We start from the raw sequence: 26516 nt of genomic DNA on the forward strand, positions 1-26516 counted from the left end.
TCTCCTCTTTCACCCCCTCTCTCTATCCTATACCCTCTCTCACCCCTCTTGTGCTCTCCCTCACCCCTCCCTCTCTCTCACCCCCCTTGTCTCCCTCTCTCTCACCGTCTCAACCCTTCTTTCTCTCTCTCTCATCCTCCCTCACTCTCTTCTCTCTCACCCCCCCTTACTCTCCTCTCTTTCAACCTCCCCCCTCTCCCTCCTCTCACCCTTCCTCTCTCTCTCACCTTCACCCCCTCTCTCTCTCACCCTCCTCTCTTTTACTTCTCTTTCTCTAACCTTCACCCGCTCTCTCATCCCCCTCTCTCTCTCTCACCCCTCCCTATCTCTCTCTCTCTCTCACCCCCATGTCTCCCTCTCTCGCAATCCTTTTTTCTCTCTCACCCCTCCTCTCTCACCCTTCCTCACTCTCTTCTCTCTCACTCTCTCACCCCCTTACTCTCCTCTCTTTCACCCTCCCTCTCTCACCCTTCCTCTCTCTCTCACCTTCACCTCCTCTCACCCTCCTCTCTTTTACCTCTCTCTAACCTTCACCCACTCTCTTATCCCCCCCTCTCTCTCACCCTTCCCTATCTCTCAACCTCTCTCTCTCTCTCTCTCTCTCTCTCTCTCTCACCCCCTCTCTCTTTCTCTCATCCCCATGTCTCCCTCTCTCGCAATCCTTTTTTCTCTCTCACCCCTCCTCTCTCACCCTTCCTCACTCTCTTCTCTCTCACCCCCCTTACTCTCCTCTCTCTCACCCTCTCTCTCATCCTTCCTCTCTCTCTCACCTTCACCCCCACTCTCTCACCCCTCCCTCTCCCTCAACCTCTCTCTTTTTCACACCCCCATGTCTCTCTCTCAACCCTTTTTTCTCTCACCCTTCCTCACTCTCTTCTCTCTCACCCCCCTTACTCTCCTCTCTTTCACCCTCCCTCTCTCTCTCTCATCCCCTCTCTGTCACCCTCCTCTCTCTCTCTGTCACCCTCTATCTCAACCCCTCTCTCCCTCACCCCCTTTCTCCCACCCACTTTCTCTTTCTCTCACACCCCTCTCTCTCTCCCTCATCCCCTCTTTCACCCCCCCCCCCCCGTGTCTCTCTCTCTTTCTCTCACCCCCCCTCTCTGTTACCCCCTCTGTCACCCCCATGTCTCTCCCTTTCACTCCGTATTTCTCTCACCCGCTTTCTCCTTCTGACCGTCTCTGCCATGAGATGTAAAATGTTTTAATACATTTAAAAATATGTGTTTACGTTTATTTAAAACAGTGTGTGTGTCTGTATGTATGTGTGTATAATATATACGCACACGCATGTTTGTTTGACCTGTGGGGTGCACACCCTAATGCAATAGGCTGCGCAAACTTATGTGTAGTTTATATGTTTATAAGGTTTAATTATAGTAGTACAGTTCTCATATAAAACAGTACTGATCTAGTATGAGGGGGTGAGAGACACCGCACACCACTAGCTCAACAGGTGGAAAGGAAGGTGAACAATATATAGGCAACCAAGTGCAGGAACAATGACTGGAACGCGGTCTGTCTGTTATCTGTAATGTGCAGTAAAAAGTATATATGGATCTTGCCCCCCCATAGACCTGTACATGTATGAAGGCTTTAAGTGGGTGGAGCCACGTGTATCTGAAGTATTATAGGTAGAAAATTAAAATGCAACGGTTATAAAGAAACATTTGAACAAAATGTACGGATGATTTTCCCATCACAATGACGGCGGTAAATGTGGAGGACTACAGAAAGAAGAAGATGGAGGAGGTTTAATGTAGGTACCACACATGCCTAGTTGCAATGGTCAGGGGTCAGGCTCAGAGACCAGTAGCTATAGCTGTAGCAAGGCTTCCACTGGCCAGCTGGATAAGTATACAAGCAGGTCACCCTGGCGGATAACCCCTGACTCACCAGAGGTCCAGTAGCAGATAAATCAGGTAAAGAGAGGAAATAAAGCAGGTTGGGATCAAGCAGAAGTGTACTCAGTAAACAAGCCAAAGGTCAGTATTGAGTGGTTGCAGTTTGGGAACAAGCAGAAGTGTAGTCTAGGAATAAGCCAATGGTCAGTAATGAGTGGTTGCAGGATGGGATCAAGCAGAAGTGTAATCGAAGAACAAGCCAAGGTTCAGCAACGAGTGGTTGCAGGTTGGGATCAAGCAGAAACGTAGTTGAGGAACAAGCCAAAGGTCCGTAATGAGTGGTTGCAGGTTGAGTTAAAGCAGAAGTGTAGTTGAGGAACAAGCCAAAGGTTGGTAATGAGTGGTTACAGGTTGAGATCAAGCAGAAGCGTAATTGAGGAACAAGCCAAAGGTCAGTAATGAGTGGCGCAGGTTGGGATCAAGCAGAAGCATAGCTGAGGAACAAGCCAAAGGTAGGTAATGTATGGTTGCAGGTTGGGATCAAGCAGGAGCGTAGTTGAGGAACAAGCCAAAGGTCAGTAATGAGTGGTTGCAGGTTGGGATCAAGCAGAAGTGTAGTTGAGGAACAAGTCAAAGGTATGGAAACGAGTGGTTGCAGGTTGGGATCAAGGAGAAGTGTTGTTGAGGAAGAAGCCAAAGGTCAGTAATGAGTGGCTGCAGGTTGGGATCAAGCAGAAGTGTAGTCTAGGAATAAGCCAATGGTCAGTAATGAGTGGTTGCAGGATGGGATCAAGCAGAAGTGTAATCGAGGAACAAGCCAAGGTTCAGCAACGAGTGGTTGCAGGTTGGGATCAAGCAGAAACGTAGTTGAGGAACAAGCCAAAGGTCAGTAATGAGTGGTTGCAGGTTGAGTTAAAGCAGAAGTGTAGTTGAGGAACAAGCCAAAGGTTGGTAATGAGTGGTTGCAGGTTGAGATCAAGCAGAAGCGTAGTTGAGGAACAAGCCAAAGGTCAGTAATGAGTGGCTGCAAATTGGGATCAAGCAAAAGTGTTGTTGAGGAACAAGCCAAAGGTCAATAATGAGTGGCTGCAGGTTGGAATCAAGCAGAAGTGTAGTTGAGGGACAAGTCAAAGTTAGGTAACAAGTGGTTGCAGGTTGGGATCAAACAGATCAAACTGATTTTTCAAGATCCGCAGTGCTGCAAAAATCCTATAACGAGAAAAACACATAAGTGTACAAAAAACGCGCATGTAAAAAGTGCACTTAAGGGAGTGCTTTTGTCCCCCCCCCGAAGGGGTAGAACTCGTACCCTGACCCCCAGGGTGCAGGGCTTCTGACAGGGACATAGGTAAACATGTTCTGCCTAGCCAGAAGGCCTGACAAACCCTGTTCTTCTAGGACAGCCGGAGCCATCCCCGAATACTAAGTCAGGGGAGCTCTCCCAAAGAGAGACCCCCCAGAGGCAGGGGACGAAGGAACCAGAAGGCCACACATCCTCCCCCTAGATCTCAGGGTAAGCCCGAGGACTCACACCCTTCATCCAGTAAAAAAACACACACAAAAGTAAATGGTGACAAACGTGGGAGAAAACAAAATAGTACAAATAAAAAAGTGGCCATGCCCAAATTGAGCATTGGCCTAAGCCCTGAGGCCTGATAAGCAAAAATTGCCCCCGGACTTAGCCAAAAGGCCAGGCCCTAAAAGGCGCAGTGCAGAAAAAGCTTTGGTGACTGTGAGTTCTTTTCACACCGTGGGGTCCCACACCTAAGTTACTAAGAGCTCCTGTAGGGCGACCCCTCCCAGGGGGCACAGACAACGCTGATCATCTGCCTTCCCAGCCCATGGCCAGATAAGGTAGACCACTCAAACCAGGAGGTAATGGACCCTTCTAGCTTTCTCTGGGAGAACTCACTCCCGGTCCCCCAATTACGTTACTAACTTTCCAGGTTCCCGTCACTCCAGCAGATTTGCATAGCCACCACCCCAACCTTGGTCAGGTGAGGATAGTAGCACAGCGCCTCCACTGCATCACTGATAAGAACAGATACTACACTTGATCTTAGCCAAAAGGCAGAGAAGCGATTGGTTGGGATCAAACAGATGTGTAGTTAAGGCACAAGAAAAATAGATAAATAACTGCGCATCAAAATTAAATAATGTTAACCATCTAAGCTGCAGAGTCCTATATGTGACACAAACACACAGAAATCAAGTGAGAAAAATATTGACTCTAGAGATGAACACATGGAGACAGATCCATTCGCTATACAGCCCCAATACAGTTTGAGAGGTTCCAATCCGGTCATCATTCCAGTTCCAGAGTTATCCGAGCAGCATGACTACAATGCCCATTTAGACCCTCTGTAACGGGGGGTCATGGGGTTCCGGTAAGCGGCCAGTCACTTCATTTACGGTGGTGGACCCACACGTCTGGGATTTCATTTTAATTGGACCCTTTTTTTTTTTGCATTACCACAGCACTTGCAGGGTGTTTTTTGTATATGGACTTTCCCCTCCCCCTTTTTTTTCATATTATTCTTCAAATTAAGACATTACCCTTTATATACACCGCTATCCCTTATGGTTTATGTACGAATTTGATTTGCTATTGAATATATTCCTTTTAGGGGAAGTGGGATCAATTTTTAAATCTAATATCAAGCTTGTCACATTTATCATATGTTTTCACAATATTTACTTATTATCGGCTGAGTACTCTTTTTCCAGTCATACAGATGTTAGTTTTTTGCTTTGAGCCAATATTTTTCTTAGTTAAGGCACAAGCCAAAGGTAGGTAATGAGTTAATTAAAATAATACTCATATTTTGTACTATTAAAAAGCGCTTTCAAACGGATCCCCGCTGGCCAGGTAAACAGCACCCGCACTTCCGGAAAACTTGCGATGACGTCAGCACACCGCTCCGTCCTCCGCATTTCGTTGCACGTGATGTCATCTAGGGCACTTCTCCTTGGCTATGATGTGTCTTAGGAGGAGACAGGAAGGAAGGACTTCCCCTGGCACTGTGCCACACTGTATGTGAGGTCAGTGAGTTTTATGGCGGTGGATAGCACTGGGGGGGGCACATTAACAAGAAAAACAGCGTTTTGTGCTGGGAGTGTAGGATTTACAGTGAAAGCAGTAATTTGGTGTGAAGAATGATTTGTTCTGGAAGGGGAGTTTGGTGTGAGGATTTGTGCTAGGAGAGGGGGTCGGGGGGGGTACCAGAAAGGAAAAATTGGGGTAAAATTATGTTAGCAGAGGGATAACTGTAATCATTTGCAGTTTTTGACATATGTGCAGTTTTAAGGCCTGGCACAATTAATATCTTTCTACTTTTTTGTAAAAAAAAATAAATAAAAAAAACAGAGAATATATTGTGTCAGAGCACAAAAATCCATTTGACTATAATTTATCCTGAAAATATAGACTGTCGTGCAAGATAAAAAATTCCAACTACCACCATTGTATTTCAGAGGACCTCTGCTTACAGAAAACATATAATAATCTGGGGAGTTAAATAATAGTTCTAGCCCCAAATGCAGATTTCTTAAATGTGGGTGCAAAAGAAAAAAATCCCTTAGAGCCGAAAAACACATCAGGAGCCTGCATAGGATGTAAAAAAATAGAGGTAAAATATTTATTATTGATTCGGTTTTAACTGAAGTATAATGTGTGTGGTCATAATGTATGAAATATAACAGAAGAATGAGCTACAGGGCAAAGGACAAAATATTAAAGCATAATACAGGATGCAGTTATCGAAATCACCACAAGATGTCGCTATCGCTTAGATCAAGTGGCGCATTCAGACAGGAAGTGATGTAAGAGAGAACAGGAAGCGATTTAGGTAAGGACAGGAAGAGATGGAAAGTAGGAACAGGAAATGATGTAAGAAAAAAGACAAGGCGTTCTATAAGATAAAGTAGGAAGTTCTTGGAGAGAGAAGAATGAGGTGGAGAGGAGACATTGCTGGATGACCCAGAGGAGGTAATAAGATATTCTTTTCTACTTACACCCAGTAACCCCCCCGTCATGTCCGTCCTCTTCCTCCATAGTAATATAGAACCTTTTATCCAACTGTCCATCCAGAGCCTCTGGTTTATAGACCAGATGTATCCTAAATATAGAACCATTTATCCAACTGTCCATCCAGAGCCTCTGGTTTATAGACCGGATACATCCTAAATATAGAACCATTTATCCAACTGTCCATCCAGAGCCTCTGATTTATAGACCAGATACATCCTAAATATAGAACCATTTATCCAACTGTCCATCCAAAGCCTCTGGTTTATAGACCAGATACATCCTAAATATAGAACCATTTATCCAACTGTCCATCCAGAGCCTCTGGTTTATAGACCGGATACATTATAAATATAGAACCATTTATCCAACTGTCCATCCAGAGCCTCTGGTTTATAGACCAGATACATCCTAAATATATAACCATTTATCCAACTGTCCATCCAAAGCCTCTGGTTTATAGACCAGATACATCCTAAATATAGAACCATTTATCCAACTGTCCATCCAGAGCCTCTGGTTTATAGACCAGATACATCCTAAATATAGAACCATTTATCCAACTGTCCATCCAGAGCCTCTGGTTTATAGACCGGATACATTATAAATATAGAACCATTTATCCAACTGCCCATCCAGAGCCTCTGGTTTATAGACCGGATACATCCTAAATATAGAACCATTTATCCAGATCACATAACCACATATTGGAGAGGTGAGGAGGATTCTGGGAGGTCACATGACATCACTCTTATCTTTAAAAAAAAAAACACAGACCTGACCAGAGATTGTGCACAGGATAAAAAAAGTAGTGAAGAAGACATCTGAAAACAGCTGCCCATCCCATGAATCATCTTCAGAAGGACACAAGGATCTCTACAAGGACGTCATGATGGACAATCAGCCGCCCCTCACATCACCGGGTAAGAGGAGACTTTATTGTAAAGGAGAGAGCAGTACGGAGGCTCCACCTAGATCCCCCATCATCTGATAAACACATAGAAACAATGTATTCAGTCAGTGTGTGTGTTTCCTACAGATGGATCCAGTAATGGGAACCCACCAGAGAGATGTCCCCGTCCTCTGTATTCCCGGGATTCCACACAGGAAGATCACATCATCCCTCACCATCATCAGGTAGATGAGGAACAATCACTGATAGTATCATTAGGATCTGTACATTATCTGCATTGTTACAATTGATGTCATTTTTATTATATATTCAGAGTGGAAACCTGAGAGATTCTAAAGTTGAGGTTAAAGAAGAGATAAAAGAGGAGGATGATGAGGATAGGGTGATGGAGGAAGTACACAAAGATCTGTACCAGGACGTCATTTTGGAGACATCCAGCTACAGAAACCCACCAGAAAGATGCCCCCATCCTCTGTATTCTCGGGATTCCACACATGAAGGTCACACCATCCCTCACCATCATCAGGTAGGTGGAAGTGGAGCATCTACGACTTAGAAATGATTCCAAATTGTATGAGATAATCATCTCTGAGGTTTCCTGGTATTGGTGCTTATATTTTGAAGACAGTCCTTTTTATCATTTTGTGGTTTTAGGGTGAAGAACAGATTGATATAAAAGCCGAGGTGAAGAAGGAAGAAGAAGAGACGTATGTGACGGGTGATCATCAATGTATAAAGGAGGTTGAGGTTATGAATACCATCAAAGATGAGGAATCTTCTCTAGATATCAGCTCAGGTGAATAATAAGCAGAAACTGTTCACATTTTACTTCTACAAGTTTAAGGCTTCAACAACATATTTTAAAAAACAATAGAAAATCAGGAAACCTTCACAGCCTCAGATAAAATGAGACTAGGTTATAAATGGTAGATCAAAAGCCGTACTTCTTGAGCACCAGTTAGCACCCATGTGCTGACATGAAAAGATCCATACACATCTTAACTCTTCCAAAGTCTCAGAAGCAAAGTCTAATATAGTTCATTATAGTCTGGCACAATACAGGGGATTTTTTTTCTTGGCCTTTCCAAGTGTGACCCAGTGAGGTTGATTTCCTAAAAATGGAGAGTGCAAAATCTGGTGCAGCTCGGCATAGAAACCAGTTAGCTTCCAGGTTCTATTGTCAAAGCTTAACTGGACAAGCTGAAGATAAAAGCTGATTAGCTACTATGCACAGCTGCTCCAGATTTTTCACTTTCCAGTTTAAGTAAATGAACCCCAGCGTGTCATGGTTGGTTAGCTTATTTTTCTCAATAATAACGTCATGTTCCCAACAAATGAAGTGGAGATACTGTACACCATAAGAAAGGTCCATCTCCATTCCTCAATATAATGTCATATTCCTAACAAATGAGGAGGAGATACTGTACACCATATGAAAGATCCATCTCCATTCCTCAATATAACGTCATGTTCCCAACAAATGAAGTGGAGATACTGTACACCATAAGAAAGGTCCATCTCCATTCCTCAATATAATGTCATGTTCCTATCAAATGATGAGGAGATACTGTACACCATATGAAAGGTCCATCTCCATTCCTCGGTATAATGTCATGTTCCTAACAAATGATGAGGAGATACTGTACACCATATGAAAGGTCCATCTCCATTCCTCAATATAATGTCATGTTCCCAACAAATGAGGAGGAGATACTGTACACCATATGAAAGGTCCATCTCCATTCCTCAATATAATGTCATGTTCCCAACAAATGAGGAGGAGATACTATACACCATATGAAAGGTCCATCGCTATTCTTCATTATAACAATGTCTTCTGCGTTACCTAGTATGGTTTTGGTGTATCATATGATTTGGTTTATATTCATAATTTGCATTATGATTGTACCCGATTTTATGCCAGAGCCCTGGGAATATGTTGAATGATAGCCATGACTTCTGAATAGAAGACGTGTAAAAATTAACATATATATTATGTTAATTGTTTTTCAGCAGATAGACAGAACTTATGGAAGTTAAATGCATCAGAGAGACGTCTTATTATATCTCCAGATTATACTTCAGAAGATCGTGACATTGAACAAAGTTCTCCAAAAGCAACATTTTACCAGGTGCCAAGATCAATGGATCCTTCTAATCCTGAGGAATCCTCTAATAAATCTCATACTATGACTTCAGATGTCCATCTAAGATCAATGGATCCTTCTAATCCTGAGGAACCTTCTGAGAAATCCCATACTATGACTTCAGATGTCCATCCAAGATCAATGGATCCTTCTAATCCTGAGGAATCTTCTGGTAAATCCCATACTATGACTTCAGATGTCCATCCAAGATCAATGGATCCTTCTAATCCTGAGGAATCTTCTGGTAAATCCCATACTATGACTTCAGATGTCCATCTAAGATCAATGGATCCATCTAACCCTGAGGAATCCTCTAATAAATCCCATACTATGACTTCAGATGTCCATCCAAGATCAATGGATCCTTCTAATCCTGAGGAATCCTCTAATAAATCTCATACTATGACTTCAGATGTCCATCTAAGATCAATGGATCCTTCTAATCCTGAGGAACCTTCTGATAAATCCCATACTATGACTTTAACCGTCCATCTAAGATCAATGGATCCTTCTAGTCCTGAGGAACCTTCTGATAAATCCCATACTATGACTTCAGATGTCCATCTAAGACCAATGGATCCTTCTAGTCCTGAGGAACCTTCTGATAAATCCCATACTATGACCTCAGATGTCCATTTAAGTTCAATAGGTCCTTTTAATTCTGAGGAACCTTCTGATAAATCCCATCTAAGTTCTCACAGTGCTGACAGATCAACAGATCCATCCAATCCCCAGAAACCTTCTTTAAGCCATGAGGGAGCTCACACAGGAGGGAGCTCATTGTCATGTTTGGTGTGCGGGAAAACATTCATTAAGGAAAACGGACTTCTTAAACATCAGAAATCTCACAAGATTGAGCGTCCTTATTCATGTTCAGAGTGCGGAAAATGTTATGCTAAGAAAAAAAGTCTTGTTGCCCACCTGAGAATTCACACGGGTGAGCGTCCCTTTGGCTGTTCAGAGTGCGGAAAATGTTTTTTTAAGAAAGAAATACTCGTTATACACCAGAGAACTCACATGGCTGAGCGTCCCTTTTGCTGTTCGGAGTGCGGAAAACGTTTTTTACAAAAGGGATGCCTTATTAAACACCAAAGAAGTCACACTGGTGAGCGTCCCTACTCATGTTCGGATTGCGGGAAACGTCTTAGAAGTAAAGGGTCCCTTCTTAAACACCAGAAACTTCATACTGGTGAGCGTCCCTTTTCCTGTTCAGAGTGCGGAAGGTGTTTTTCCAATAAACAAAACCTTCTTACACACCAGAGAATTCACACGGGCGAGCGCCCCTTCTGCTGTTTAGAGTGCGGAAAAAGTTTTTCCGAAAAAGGAAGCCTTCGGAAACATCAAAGAAGCCACACTGGAGAGCGTCCCTATTCATGCTCGGATTGCGGGAAAAGTTTTTCTAAGAGAGGATCCCTTCTTATCCACCAGAGAAGCCACACGGGCGAGCGCCCCTTCTCCTGTTTAGAGTGCGGAAAATGCTTTTCCGACCGAGGAAACCTTCGTACACACCAGAGAGTTCATACGGGTGAGCGTCCCTTTTCCTGTTCGGAGTGCGGAAAAAGTTTTTCTGACCAAGGAAACCTTCGTAAACACGAGAGACATCACACTGGTGAGCGTCCCTATTCATGTTCGGAGTGCGGGAAATGTTTTTTCAAGAAAAACCAGCTGCTTCTACACCAGAGAATTCACACGGGGGAGCGCCCTTATCCGTGTTCAGAGTGCAGGAAATTATTCGCTAGCAAAGAAAGCCTCGTTTCTCACCAGAAAATTCACTCAGGGGATCGCCCTTATTCGTGTTCAGAGTGCGGGAAATGTTTCGTTCAAAAACATTCTCTTCTTGCTCACGTGAGAAGACACAGCTCAGAGCATCCGAACAACTTTCAGAGTGCGGGAAATGTTTTACAGATCACATAAGTCTGATCGTGGAGAATGACGCCTGCTGACGCGTTTCGACAAATGTACAATGGCTTTTATCGGGTGGAACTGTTCAGTGCACAAAGCAAGGTCCGTAAAGACATGGATGAGCGAGTTTGGGGTGGAGGAACTTGACTGGCCTGCACAGAGTCCTGACCGCAACCCGATAGAACTCCTTTGGGATGAATTAGAGCGGAGACAGCGAGCCAGGGATTCTCGTCCAACATCAGATGTGCGTCTGGAAGAATGGTCAAACATTCCCATAGACACACTCCAAAACCTTGTGGACAGCCTTCCCAGAAGAGTTGAAGCTGTTATATCTGCAAAGGGCGGAGCCAACTCAATATTGAACGCTACGGACTAAGACTGGGATGCCATTAAAGTTCATGTGCGTGTAAAGGCAGGCGTCCCAATACTTTTGACAATATAGTGTATTTTTTTATTATATAAATGAAAAAAGACCAAACATTTTGAAAAACCCTGATATTTTGTACTTTCTGTTATAAAAGATATGTAAAAAAAAAAAATCTGCACAAATTTAGGCAAAAATGTATTCCGCTGCATGTCTCTGGTAAAGAACAAAAAAAAAAAAAGTGAATGTTAATTGGTTTGTGTAAAAGTATATACTATATACAGCAATTTAGGCATCTGTAGAGGCTATAATGTAATGATGGTGATCAGCCGATTATAGTGGGACTGTGATAATGCGGCGTGGAATCCTGCACTAACTGACACTGACCCTGCTAGAGACACTAATACAGGGATCAGGGATAATACTATGCACTGTCACTGTACCAATGACACTGGCTGGGAAGGGGTTAACGTCTAGGGGTAATTAAGAGGCTAACTGTGTGCCTAGCAATGTGTAAGGTCTGTTGCTTTCACTTACTAATCTGGCAGTTTTTTCTCCCTGCTTTTCAGGGAGTAGAATAAGCCCGGACCGCTGATGGATTTCCGTGCGTTTGCAAGCACAGAACTCTGTGTGTGTGATTTGGCCGCGCAGCCGATCAGCAAGGTTTAAGCCGAAATCATTGGCTAAAATTCTTCTGCCAAACTCGTGCTGCGTCCAATCACAGCACAGGTCGGCGGCGGGGCGTGCACGCGCCACCCGAACCCCCCTGAAGAAGGCCGTCCCGCACACGCGCGTTGCATCTGCCGCACCCTTTTTAAGGCTTGGCGCGATTATTATCGATCCACAAAACCCCATCTTTTATTCTGTACAAAAAAAAAAAAAGATATTATATTGCGGGAGAGCAATTAAAATTCCTTTTACTACACACCCCGCTGTGGGGTAACCCTACCCTGCCCCACCTTTGTGACATACCAGACCCCTCACAGTGGGCCGAACGGGGGATCACCGCCCTCAAACATAGAACAGCAAATGGCAAGATCGTGCCTTTCCGTGAAATGAAACGACGCTACTCCCTACCCAAATTCTTTGAGTTTAAATACTGAGACACACAGCCAGGGCTCAATTCCCAGACACGTTAACTACGGAACCAGACTCAACTGAACGACTGCTGACTTCGAGCGCGATGGGCAAACCCCATTCCACTCTGTACCTATACCTGACGGTAGGCCATGGCGTTAAACCCACCCGTTCAATGGACAAATGGAAGGAGGACATCCCAGCTCTGGGGGGGGGGAGGATGAATGGGAAGACTGCGTTTCCACCTACATCCCATCTATGATAACAGGTTCATCCAGCTTAAATTTATACAAGGAGGCCTACTTCACCCCGCACAGATTGGCCAGAATATACCCCACATCTAGGGACCCGAATTGTCCCAGATGTAGGACCGAGGAAGGGACATTCTGGCATATGGTCTGGGCTTGCCCGAGGCTCAGAACAGGGGAGGGGGTAGGGGAGATGCTTAGTGATATGGAGGGAACTAGGGTGTCACTAGACCCTCATGGTACTCCTGCTTAGCTACTTGGGCGAGGTGGAGGGGGACAGATATACTAAGCCAGTGATGGAGAACCTTGGCTTCCCAGATGTTTTGGAACTAGATTTCCCATGATGCTCCACTACACTGCAGAGTGCATGCGCATCATGGGAAACATCTGGAGTGCCAAGGTTCGCCATCACTGCACTAAGCTCTGCATTACATTCTCGCTGTTCTATGCTAGGAGGGAGATAATGTTGCATTGGAAGTCGGCCGAACTCCCTACCCTCAATTCTTGGAAGAAGGCGGTGGATTCAGTGCTACCCCTATTCAAACTCACATACGAGAGTAGGCAGTGCCCTGCTAAATTCGACAAGGTTTGGTCGGCTTTGGTGGATGCGCGTGGGTGAAGAGTCGGAGCGGAGGAGGACCAGGTGATGGATTCCCCCCTGCTCGGCCTGGGGGTCACCCACCCCCATTCCCACCTACATCCCATCTATGATAACAGGTTCATCCAGCTTAAATTTATACATGGAGGCCTACTTCACCCTGCACAGATTGGCCAGAATATACCCACATCTAGAGACCCGAATTGTCCCAGATGTAGGAATGAGGAAGGGACATTCTGGCATAAGGTCTGGGCTTGCCCGAGGCTCAGAATATATTGGGAGGGGGTAGCGGAGATGCTTAGTGATATGGAGGGAACTAGGGTGCCACCAGACCCCCATGGTACTCCTGCTGAGCTACTTGAGCGAGGTGGAGGGGGACAGATATACTAAGCCAGTGATGGAGAACCTAGGCACCCCAGATGTTTTGGAACTAGATTTCCCATGATGCTCCACTACACTGCAGAGTGCATGCGCATCATGGGAAATGTGGTTCCAAAACATCTGGGGTGCCAAGGTTCGCCAGTACTGCACTAAGCTCTGCATTACATTCTCGCTGTTCTATGCTAGGAGGGAGATAATGTTGCATTGGAAGTCGGCTGAACTCCCTACCCTCAATTCTTGGAAGAAGGCGGTGGATTCAGTGCTACCCCTATACAAACTCACATACGAGAGTAGGCAGTGCCCTGCTAAATTCGACAAGGTTTGGTCGGCTTTGGTGGACGCGCGTGGGTGAAGAGTCGGAGCGGAGGAGGACCAGGTGATGGATTCCCCCCTGCTCGGCCTGGGGGTCACCCCCATTCCCACCTACATCCCATCTATGATAACAGGTTCATCCAGCTTAAATTTATACATGGAGGCCTACTTCACCCTGCACAGATTGGCCAGAATATACCCACATCTAGAGACCCGAATTGTCCCAGATGTAGGACCGAGGAAGGGACATTCTGGCATATGGTCTGGGCTTTCCCAAGGCTCAGAACAGGGGAGGGGGTAGCGGAGATGCTTAGTGATATGGGGGGAACTAGGTTGCCACTAGACCCTCATGGTACTCCTGCTTAGCTACTTGGGCGAGGTGGAGGGGGACAGATATACTAAGCCAGTGATGGAGAACCTTGGCTTCCCAGATGTTTTGGAACTAGATTTCCCATGATGCTCCACTACACTGCAGAGTGCATGCGCATCATGGGAAATGTAGTTCCAAAACATCTGGGGTGCCAAGGTTCGCCATCACTGCACTAAGCTCTGCATTACATTCTCGCTGTTCTACGCTATCTCTTAGATCCAAATCACATCAGTGTCCTGCATAGGATGTAAAAGTAGAGATAAAATATTTTATTATTGATTCAGTTTTAACTGAAGTATAATGTGTTCGTACGTTGTCATAATGTATGAAATATAACCGAAGAATGAGCTACAGGGCAGAGGGCGAAATATTCCATAACACAGGATGCAGTTATCGAAATCACCACAAGATGGCGATATCACTAAGATCATCTGGAGCGTTCAGACAGGAAGTGATGTCAAGAAAGAAGAGGAAGTGATGTAAAGTAGGAACAGGAAATGATGTAAGAAAAAGATACGGCATTCTATAAGGTAAAGACAGGAAGTTCAGGGAGAGAGAAGAACGAGGTGGAGAGGAGACGTCGCTGGATTACACAGAGGAGGTAATAAGATCTTATTTTCTATTTACACCCAGTAATCCTCCCGTCATGTTCCGTCCTCTTCCTCCATAGTCACTGTGATGTCTTTTATCTCCAACATCCACTACTACAGACATATCACATCCTGTATATCGGAGTTATTTTATAATGTGTGTCCAGATACATCCTAATTATAGAACCATTTATCCAACTGTCCATCCAGAGCCTCTGGTTTATAGACCAGATACACCCTAAATATAGAACCATTTATCCAACTGTCCATCCAGAGCCTCTGGTTTATAGACCAGATACATCCTAAATATAGAACCATTTATCCAACTGTCCATCCAGAGCCTCTGGTTTATAGACCGGATACATCCTAAATATAGAACCATTTATCCAACTGTCCATCCAGAGCCTCTGGTTTATAGTCCAGATACATCCTAAATATAGAACCATTTATCCAACTGTCCATCCAGAGCCTCTGGTTTATAGACCAGATACATCCTAAATATAGAGCCATTTATCCAACTGTCCATCCAGAGCCTCTGGTTTATAGACCGGATACATCCTAAATATAGAGCCATTTATCCAACTGTCCATCCAGAGCCTCTGGTTTATCCCCTTCCCGCCGAGCGTATGCAGATGTATGTACTCGGCTTTCCGGGGTTATACCGGGATGAAGCCCGCAGCTGCAGGCATCATCCCGGTACTGTTTTTTAGAGCCGGCGATCGGCTTTCCTGGTATAACAACCGATGCGGCTAAAAGCTGCTCGGCTGTTATACCGGAGGAGCAGGAGGGGACGTCCCCCCCCCCGCTGCTCTTACCGGGCCTCCAGTTCAACCAGGAGGCCCGATGACCAATCCGCCGCCTCCGGCAGCTGGGGACAGACTGGAGCAAAGCCGTGAGTGGCTTCATTCCAGCCTCTTAATAGTAAACACGGAAGCGACGTCATGACATCACTTCCCGTTTACTCGGCTGCCAATGGCGCCGGTTTTAAAAAAATACACAGTATTCAGAATTGCCGAAAACGGCGATCTGAATACTTTTAAGTGCAAAGGTGGGATTGGAGGTCTTTTAGACCCCCGATCCCTCCATAAAGAGTACCTGTCACCACCTATTACTGTCACAAGGGATGTTTACATTCCTTGTGACAGCAATAAAAGTGAAAAAAATTGATTATTTTTTTAAAACACAATTTATTAATATAAAAATAAATAAGAATTTTTTTTTTTAAAGTGCCCCTGTCCCCGCGAGCTCGCGCAGCAAAGAAAACGCATACGGAAGTCGCGCCCGCATATGTAAACGGTGTTCAAATCACACATGTGAGGTATCGTCGCGATCGTCTAGACCTCCTCTGTAATTCTAACCTGGTTACCGTAAAAAAAATTTAAAGCGTTGCCTATGGAGATTTTTAGGTACTGTAGTTTGTCGCCATTCCACAAGTGCGAATGGGTGACATGTTTGGTATGTATTTACTCAGCGTAACATCATCTTTCACATTATACAAAAAAATTGGGGTAACTTTACTGTTTGTTTTTTAAAATTCATGAAAATGTCCCTTTTCCCAAAAAGTTGCGTTTAAATCACCGCTGCACAAATACCATGTGATATAAAATATTGCAACAATCGCCATTTTATTCTCTAAATTCTCTGCTAAAAAATATATATATATAATGTTTGGGGGCTCTAAGTAATTTTCTAGCAAAAAATATGGATTTTAACTTGTAAACACCAAATTTCAAAAATAGGCTTAGGTATGAAAGGGTTGAAGACCAGGTACATCCTAAATATAGAACCATTTATCCAACTGTCCATCCAGAGCCTCTGGTTTATAGACCAGATACATCCTAAATATAGAACCATTTATCCAACTGTCCATCCAGAGCCTCTGGTTTATAGACCAGATACATCCTAAATATAGAACCATTTATCCAACTGTCCATCCAGAGCCTCTGGTTTATAGACCAGATACATCCTAAATATAGAACCATTTATCCAACTGTCCATCCAGAGCCTCTGGTTTATAGACCGGATACATCCTAAATATAGAACCATTTATCCAACTGTCCATCCAGAGCCTCTGGTTTATAGACCAGATACATCCTAAATATAGAACCGATTATCCAAATCACATGACCACATATCCAAGAGGTGAGCTGGATTCTGGGAAGTCACCTACATCATGCTCATCTGTATTGCTAAAACACAGACCTGATTTGGGAGGTGAGGAGGATTCTGGGAATGTTCTTAGTGATAATTTAATTGTGCACAGGATAAATGAAGTAGTGAAGAGGACATCTGGACAGTTGAAAAACAGCTACCAATCCCATGATCCATCTTCAGAAGGACACAAGGATCTCTACAAGGACGTCATGATGGAGAATCAGCCGCCCCTCACATCACCGGGTAAGAGGAGACTTTATTGTAAAGGAGAGAGCAGTACGGAGGGTCCACCTAGATCCCCCATCATCTGATAAACACATAGAAACAATGTATTCAGTCAGTGTGTGTGTTTCCTACAGATGGATCCAGTAATGGGAACCCACCAGAGAGATGTCCCCGTCCTCTGTATTCCTGGGATTCTACACAGGAAGGTCACACCATCCCTCACCATCATCAGGTATGTGGAGTTGGAACATCTACGACTTAAAAATGATTCCAAACTGTTATATATATATATATATATATATATATATATATATATATATATATAGGAATATTCATCTTTGAGGTCTCTGTGTTTTAGTGTTTAATTTTGAGGATTTTTTTTTTTATCATTTTGTGGTTTTAGGGTGAGGAACTGATTGATATAAAAGCCGAGGTGAAGAAGGAAGAAGAAGAGACGTACGTGATGGGTGATCAGCAATGTATGAAGGCGGATGAGGTTATGGATACCATTAAAGAGGAGAAATCTTCTCCGGATATGAGCTCGGGTGAGTAAAGAGTAGAAACGGTTCACATTTTAATTCAAAAGTTTAAGGCCTCAGAATAATTTAAAAACAATAGAAAATCGGGAGACCTTCACAGCCTCAGATGAAATAGGACTAGGTTATAACTGGCAGACCAGCAAACTAGCAATTCCTGTTTCTCTTGGAAACGTCACCTTATCCTTGTGTATAATAAGCATAGGTGGTCTTCGCTTATTTACTGTAAGTAATATGTTATGCCACAAATGTGCTTATTAAAAATCCATGCTTCTTGAGAACCAGTTCACACCCACATGATGACTTAACAAGATCCACAGGAGCTTAACTCTCCAAAACTTCTCAGAAGCAAATTCCAAAGTAGTTCATTATAGTCTGGCACAATACAAGGGATGTTTTTTTGGCCTTTCCAAGAAAGGACAATGACATTGTAAGCCTAACTCTACAGAGGTAGCAGTAATTAAAGGGCTGTACTAACTGTTAGTAAAGCATGGGGGGCGGGGCATGTCAAATACACAAAGCACCAAATATTAGATTGTTGTGGAAGCAAACATTTTAATGTGACAAAGGTCCATTTCCATTTGTCAGTATAATGTTATTTTTCCAACAAAGAGTTTGAAGGAAGGTCCACCTCCCTTCTTTACAATAACCAAGACATCAGCGATATCACCCAGGGTGTCATGGTTGGTTTGCTTATTTTGTCCAGTTTATTAAATATTTTGGTTTTCTGCTTTAGTTTTACAATTGTTTTTGCTATTTCATGAATAGGTCCATGTCCTTCCTCACTCAGTATTTTTTCAACTGTAGACATCTAGAGTTTGGAGCCAAGTCTACATTGCCGCAGACTTGATCCTTATTCCTACTGTACACCATATGAAATGTTCTCCTCCATTATTTTATATAACATCATGTTCATACAAATGAGGAGAAGATACTGTACACCATATGAAAGGTCCATCTCCATTCCTCAATATAATGTCATGTTCCCAACAAATGAGGAGGAGATTCTGTACACCATATAAAGGTCCATCTCCATTCCTCAATATAATGTCATGTTCCCAACAAATGAGGAGGAGATTCTGTACACCATATGAAAGGTCCATCTCCATTCCTCAATATAATGTCATGTTCCCAACAAATGAGGAGGAGATACTGTACACCATATGAAAGGTCCATCTCCATTCCTCCAATATAACATCATGTTCCCAACAAATGAGGAGGAGATTCTGTACACCATATGAAAGGTCCATCTCCATTCCTCAATATAATGTCATGTTCCCAACAAATGAGGAGGAGATTCTGTACACCATATGAAAGGTCCATCTCCATTCCTCAATATAATGTCATGTTCCCAACAAATGAGGAGGAGATTCTGTACACCATATGAAAGGTCCATCTCCATTCCTCAATATAACGTCATGTTCCCAACAAATGAGGAGGAGATACTGTACACCATATGAAAGGTCCATCTCCATTCCTCAATATAACGTCATGTTCCCAAAAAATCAGGAGGAGATACTGTACACCATATGAAAGGTCCATCTCCATTCCTCCAATATAACATCATGTTCCCAACAAATGAGGAGGAGATTCTGTACACCATATGAAAGGTCCATCTCCATTCCTCAATATAATGTCATGTTCCCAACAAATGAGGAGGAGATTCTGTACACCATATGAAAGGTCCATCTCCATTCCTCAATATAACGTCATGTTCCCAACAAATGAGGAGGAGATTCTGTACACCATATGAAAGGTCCATCTCCATTCCTCAATATAATGTCATGTTCCCAACAAATGAGGAGGAGATACTGTACACCATATGAAAGGTCCATCTCCATTCCTCAATATAACGTCATGTTCCCAAAAAATCAGGAGGAGATACTGTACACCATATGAAAGGTCCATCTCCATTCCTCAATATAACGTCATGTTCCCAACAAATGAGGAGGTGATACTGTACACCATATGAAGGGTCCATCTCCATTCCTCAATATAACATCATGTTCCCAACAAATGAGGAGAAGATACTGTACATCATATGAAAAGTCCATCTCCATTCCTCAATATAACGTCATGTTCCCAACAAATGAGGAGGAGATACTGTACATCATATGCAAAGTCCATCTCCATTCCTCAGTAAAACGTGCTCTTAAAAGATTGTCAGCTAGCTATAGTATTTTTTCTTTTTTAATTTCAATTTTATTTTTACTCTTGTAGCATGTTTTGGAATTCTGACCATCTCACATAAAGGAGGGAGAGAGGAGGGCGCTCTGGTGAGGCTGGCTATCCGGTCCTTAATAGCAGTGGAGAGATGGCACCGAAGGCAACACTTTGTAGAGAAGAAGCAGCTCTGGAGGATCATCATAAAGGAAAGAGAAAGGCGCCTCTAAGTGCAGTGGTTAAGAGATTAATTACAGGCACAATGGGATTAATAACACAAGATAGTATGAGGTCATAGGCATATAATGATTTATCCTCATGCGGATCGCTGTAATCCTCGTCTGTCTGGGGGAGAGAGACAGAGCCGTCATGCAGCTGTCAGAGTCCCTGGTGGATTGGCGAGAAGGTGAAGATGCGATGAGGCAGCCCGGGTTCTGGAACCAAGCTGGAAGGAACGCAGAGGATGTGACATCAGGTGAAGGTGGTAACACGTTTCGGAGTATGCACAGCTCCTTCGTCAGCCCCCCCCAGTCTGACGAAGGAGCTGTGCATACTCTGAAACGCGTTACCGTTTGTAATAATGTGCCTGCAATAAATCTTTAACCACTGCACTTAGGGGGCGCCTTTCTCTTCCCTTTAGGATCATCTCACATAGCATGTCCACTGTCTCTGGCCATCTAATATAGTATGTCCATTGTTGGACAGTTTTCTGGAACATGTTGCCTAGTATGGTTTGGGTATATCATCTGATCTGTTTTATATTCATCGTTTGCTGTTATGATTGTATCCAATTCAGTTGAGCTCAGAGAAAGTGTTGAACGATAGACATGATTTCTGTATAAAAGGAGTGTAAAAACAAACATAACATATATTTAAAAATTGTTTTTCAGCAGACGGACAGTATTTTTGGAGTTTAAATAAATCGGAAAGACGTCCTATAATATCGCCAGATTGTACTGCAGAAGATGGTGACATCACACAATGTTCCCCAAAAGTAACATTTTCCTGGTTGGCAATATCAGTGGATCCTTCTAATCCAGAGGAATCTTCTGATATATCCCATACTATGACTTCAGATGTCCACCTAAGATCAATAGATCCTTCTAATCCTGAGGAACCTTCTGATATATTCCATACTATGACTTCAGATGTCCATCTAAAATCGATGGATTCTTCTAATCCTGAGGAATCTTCTGAGAAATTGCGTACTATGACGTCAGCTGTCTATCTAAGAATGGATCCTTCTAACCCTGAGGCTTCTTCTGATAACCCCCATACTATAGCTTCTAATCCCGAAGAACCTTCTGAGAAATCCCATACTATGACTTCAGATGTCCATCTAAGATCAATGGGTCCTTCTAATCCTGAGGAACCTTCTGAGAAATCCCATAATATGACTTTAGATGACCATCTAAAATCAATGGACTCTTCTAATCCTGAGGAATCTTCTGAGAAATCGCATACTATGACGTCAGTTGTCCATCTAAGAATGGATCCTTCTAATCCTGAGGAACCTTCTGATAAACCCCATACTATGACTTCAGATGTCCATCTAAGATCAATGGGTCCTTCTAATCCTGAGGAAGCTTCTGAAAAATCCCATACTATGGCTTCAGATGTCCATCTAAGTTCCCACAGTGCTGACAGATCAACAGATCCATCTGATCCCCAGAAATCTACTTTATACCATGAGGGAGCTCACACAGGAGGGAGCTCATTGTCATGTTTGGTGTGCGGAAAAACCTTCACTAACAAAAAAGGACTTTATAAACACCAGAAAACTCACAAGACTGAGCGTCCTTATTCCTGTTCTCAGTGCGGAAAATGTTATTCTAAGAAAGAAAGCCTTGTTGTACACCTGAGAATTCACACTGGTGAGCGTCCCTTTTGTTGTTCAGAGTGCGGGAAATGTTTTTCTGAAAAGGGAAGCCTTCGTATACACCAAAGAAGTCACACTGGTGAGCGTCCCTATTCATGTTCGGATTGTGGGAAATGTTTCCCAAGCAAAGGTTCCCTTCTTACACACCAGAAACTTCATACTGGTGAGCGTCCCTTTTCCTGTTCAGAGTGCGGAAGATGTTTTTCCAAGAAAGAAAACCTTCTTATACACCAAAGAATTCATACGGGTGAGCTTCCCTTTTTATGTTTAGAGTGCGGAAAATGTTTTTCAGAGAAAAGAAGCCTTCTGAAACACCAACGAAGTCACACTGGTGAGCGTCCTTTTTCCTGTTTAGAGTGCGGGAAATCTTTTTCTGCCCAAGGAAACCTTCATAAACACCAGAGAATTCATACGGGCGAGCGTCCCTTCTCCTGTTCGGAGTGCGGGAAATGTTTTTCTGAGCAAGGAAACCTTCGTAAACACCAGAGAATTCATACGGGTGAGCGTCCCTTCTCCTGTTCGGAGTGCGGAAAACGTTTTTCTGACCAAGGAAACCTTCATCAACACCAAAGAAACCACGCTGGGGAGCACCCCTATTCATGTTCGGAGTGTGGAAAAGGTTTTTTCCGGAAAAAACAGCTTCTCCTACACCAGAGAACTCACTCCGGTGAGCATCCTTATTCGTGTTCAGAGTGTGGAAGATGTTTGACCACAAAAGAAAGTCTTGTTAATCACCAGAGAATTCATACGGGTGAGCGTCCTTACTCATGTTCAGAGTGCGGGAAATGTTTCGCTACCAAAGAAAGCCTTGTTTCTCACCGGAAAATTCACTCAAGTGAACGTCCCTATTCATGTTCAGAGTGCGGGAAAGGTTTCATCACAAAAGCGGCCCTGGTTAGACACCAGAAAATTCACACGGATGAGCGTCCTTATTCATGCTCAGAGTGCGGGAAATGTTTCACTATCAAAGAAAACCTTGTTTCCCACCAGAAAATTCACTTAGGTGAGCATCCCTATTCATGTTCAGAGTGCGGGAAATCTTTCACTTTGAAGGCAAGCCTTGTTACCCACCAGAGAATTCATTCAGGCGAGCGTCCTTATTCATGTCCAGAGTGCGGGAAATGTTTCATTAAAAAAGGAAGCCTTGTTAGACACCAGAAAGTTCATTCAGGTGAGCGTCCCTATTTATGTACAGAGTGTGGGAAATGTTTCGCTAAGAAACAGTCACTTCTTGCACACATGACAAGACACATCTCAGAGCATCCGAACAGCTTTCAGAGTGCGGTAAATGTTCTACAGATCACATAAGTCTAATCGGAGAGAAGACAGTTCTTCTACTTGTTATAAAGCTTAGTGAATTGAGCCAATTATGTTGTATTTCTTCAGTTTTTGCATTTTTTACTTTTACATTTATGAATATTAAAATTATATATTATTATAAAATTATTGTTTATTTTATTTTATTTTTTCATTGTCTGGATGTGATGTGAGGTATAATCTGTGTGGGTAATCATCGATGTAACCTAATAGAAGAACGGACCACAGAGCAGCCGGCAAAATGAAGGGACACAACGTCAACTACAGTATTTATACAGTATAACACAACGTGGTGATGTCATACCTCCCAACGGTCCCGTGGAATCCGGGACAGTCCCGAGATTTCCACAAAATCCTGGAGTCCTGCAAATCCTGCGTAATCAGCAGTGTAACCTAATAGAAGAATGGACCACAAAAGCAGAGGGCAAAATGATGAAGCATAATGTAGGCTGCAATATTTATATTTCACAAGGTGGTGATGTCATACCTCCCAACTGTCCCGGATTCCATGGGACTGTCCCAGGATTACAACAAAATCCTGGAGTCCTGCAGATCCTGCGTAATCATCAATGTAACCTAATAGAAGAACAGACCACAAAAGCAGAGGGCAAAATGATGAAGCACAATGTAGGCTGCAATATTTATATTTCACAAGGTGGCGATTTCATACCTCCCAACTGTCCCGGATTCCATGGGACTGTCCCAGGATTCCAACAAAATCCTGGAGTCCTGCAGATCCTGCGTAATCATCAATGTAACCTAATAGAAGAATGGACCACAAAAGCAGAGGGCAAAAAGATGAAGCATAATGTAGGCTGCAATATTTATATTTCACAAGGTGGCGATTTCATACCTCCCAACTGTCCCGGATTCCATGGGACTGTCCCAGGATTCCAACAAAATCCTGGAGTCCTGCAGATCCTGCGTAATCATCAATGTAACCTAATAGAAGAATGGACCACAAAAGCAGAGGGCAAAAAGATGAAGCATAATGTAGGCTGCAATATTTATATTTCACAAGGTGGCGATTTCATACCTCCCAACTGTCCCGGATTCCATGGGACTGTCTCGAGATTTCAACAAAATCCTGGAGTCCTGCAGATCCTGAGTAATCATCAATGTAACCTAATAGAAGAATGGACCACAAAAGCAGATGGCAAAATGATCAAACATAATGTAGGCTGCAATATTTATATATTACAATGTGGTGATGGTTTACTTCCCAATAGAGTTGAGCCGAACACCCCCCCCCCCCCCCCGGTTCAGTTGGCACCAGAATTCTTGAACATCGCAAAAGTTTGGACCCGAACCGTGAACCCTATTAAAGTCTATGGGACCTGAACTTGGAAAATCAAAAGTGCCCATTTTGAAGACTTGTATGCAAGTTATTGGCCATAAGGCTGGGTTCACACCATTGGGTTCCCCGCATCCAATTAGCAATCTCTTTGGAGCCGGTTCACATTTCTCTGCTGCGGTTGTGGTGCGAATTTGCACAGGAGCCCTGTGCATCTTTTGGTCCGTTCCAGGTCCGAATTTGGCCTAAAATCGGACCTGAAAGGGTGAACCAGGACGCACTGGACCCCTGCTGGGAGCCGCATGCGGCGATGGTGTGAACCCAGCCTTAAGGCAGTGATTTTAATGAAGTGAAGTGAAACAATAAAAATTAGAAATTCCTTTAAATATAGTGACTGGGGGGTCCCCTTAGTCTGCCTGTAAAGTGGCGCCTCTGTAGCATGTATAGAACCTGCTGCAGCAAAACTAACATATATAAAGGGAAAAAAAAGATCTTTAAATTGATTTTCCCTGAAAGCTTTCTTCATTTTCTAAACAACGGCTTTGGAAACCAGTCTGTATGATGAGGCCACATTTTAGCGCACTCGGAACAAGACTAGAGATTTTTTGGATAAATCCTGGTGTCTCTTTGGCAGACTTTGGATGGAAATAACAAATGTTTGCACTACAGTGAGCAAGCCTTATGTGAAGAAGCCAAATTATAGTACACTCACTTTTTTTAGATAAATTATGGTATCTCTTTTGCAGACTTTGGATAGAAGTAACAGGTGTGGAAAAATTGTTCTTTGGGTGTCGGTGGTGCCTTCACACCGTAAACCCTATACAGTAGAAGTACTCGAGACAAAACTTGTGTGTTTTAGTATTTTTTTTTTAAGAAAAATAAAGTTTTTCTCAGTACTTCAATAGGGTTTACGGTGTGAAGGCACCACCGACACCCAAAGAATAATTTTTCCTCACCTGTTTGACAGGTGCATATCATTTCAATTTTTGACAGCAAGGCCAATTCTTGCTTTCTTCAAGATTACCTCTATAGGGTTACGGTGTGAAGGTGCCACCAACGCCCAAAGCCCAATTTTTCCGCCACTCTTTGACAGGTGCATATACTTTCAATTTTTTACAGTAATGCCGTGTACACACGGGTGGACTTTTCGACCGGACTGGTCCGACGGACCAAATCCGGCGGACAATCCGACCGTGTGTGGGCTCCAGCGGACTTTTTCGGTCAAAAATCTGACGGACTTTAGATTTGGAACATGTTTCAAATTTGTCCGACGGACTCAAGTCCGGTCCAAAAAATCCGCTTGTCTGTATGCTAGTCCGACGGACGAAAATCCACGCTAGGGCAGCTATTGGCTACCGGCTATTAACTTCCTTATTTTAGTCCAGTCATACATCATCACGTACGAATCCGTCGGACTTTGGTGTGATCGTGTGTAGGCAAGTCCGTTCGTTCAAAGGTCCGTCAAAAGTCCGTCGAAAGTCCGTCGGACCAGTCCGGTCGAAAAGTCCGTCCATGTGTATGCGGCATAAGGACCAAATTCGTACCTCTAGCCATTTCCTGCTCTCTCCGGCGGTGTGTCCTCGGAGCATTCCCCTGGGAAATGTTTTCTTCCTCTCACTGGTCTGTAGATCAGCGGCGGCTTCAGCAGCAGAATGAGTTTGCCACTAAACCGAAAACTGTTGTTAATTTTTCTTAATGTCTAACAAAAGCCTTTAAAAGAGAAGTTTCAAAATAAATTTCCAAAACTAATTTGGAAGTTGCTTTATGGTCTCATCTTGCCATCTTCTTCCTCCTCTTCTACTTCTCTTCTATACAATACATTCTTAGAACTTCTCCAAGATGGCCAAACAATGCCCCATCAATATACTCTTCTGTACTGGCGAGCTGCATGTTCATGTAGCCATCCAGAGAGACCAGGTATCACTTGTATTTCATACCCAACTTCCGTTTCACCATTACTGGCTTACTAGTAAGGCCATCAAGGAATGGTTTTGGTAGAGATGAACGAAGAAGTCTGGACAGCCGCACACCGGAAGAAATTTCATATGCCTTTAATCATGGAACAGGATCATGAAGTACATAAGACACCTCGGCAAAGTGGTAGAGAATAACAGCTGACGCGTTTCACACTTAAACTAAGTGCATACATTGTCACGGCTCACCATCCTTTCCTTG

The 26516-nt window shown here is 43.5% G+C and overlaps 1 protein-coding gene and 1 pseudogene across 1 annotated transcript in view; one reads left to right on the forward strand and one right to left on the reverse strand.

Annotated features, from left to right (window-relative positions):
* The window catches only part of LOC141104742 (uncharacterized), a 352606-nt gene extending 329496 nt beyond the window's left edge, over positions 1-23110 (forward strand). The window contains exons 7-10 of the mRNA XM_073594446.1: positions 7098-7310; positions 7439-7580; positions 8798-10776; positions 21629-23110. Coding sequence (XP_073450547.1) covers positions 7098-7310; positions 7439-7580; positions 8798-10776; positions 21629-23038 — 3744 coding nt within the window. The 3' untranslated portion in view covers positions 23039-23110. The remainder of the gene's footprint in view (positions 1-7097; positions 7311-7438; positions 7581-8797; positions 10777-21628) is intronic.
* On the reverse strand, positions 3837-3927 carry LOC141106930 (U2 spliceosomal RNA; annotated as a pseudogene).
* Positions 23111-26516: the final 3406 nt, after the last annotated feature.

The sequence above is a fragment of the Aquarana catesbeiana genome, linkage group LG08, assembly GCF_042186555.1.
Source record: "Aquarana catesbeiana isolate 2022-GZ linkage group LG08, ASM4218655v1, whole genome shotgun sequence".
Taxonomy (NCBI): domain Eukaryota; kingdom Metazoa; phylum Chordata; class Amphibia; order Anura; family Ranidae; genus Aquarana; species Aquarana catesbeiana.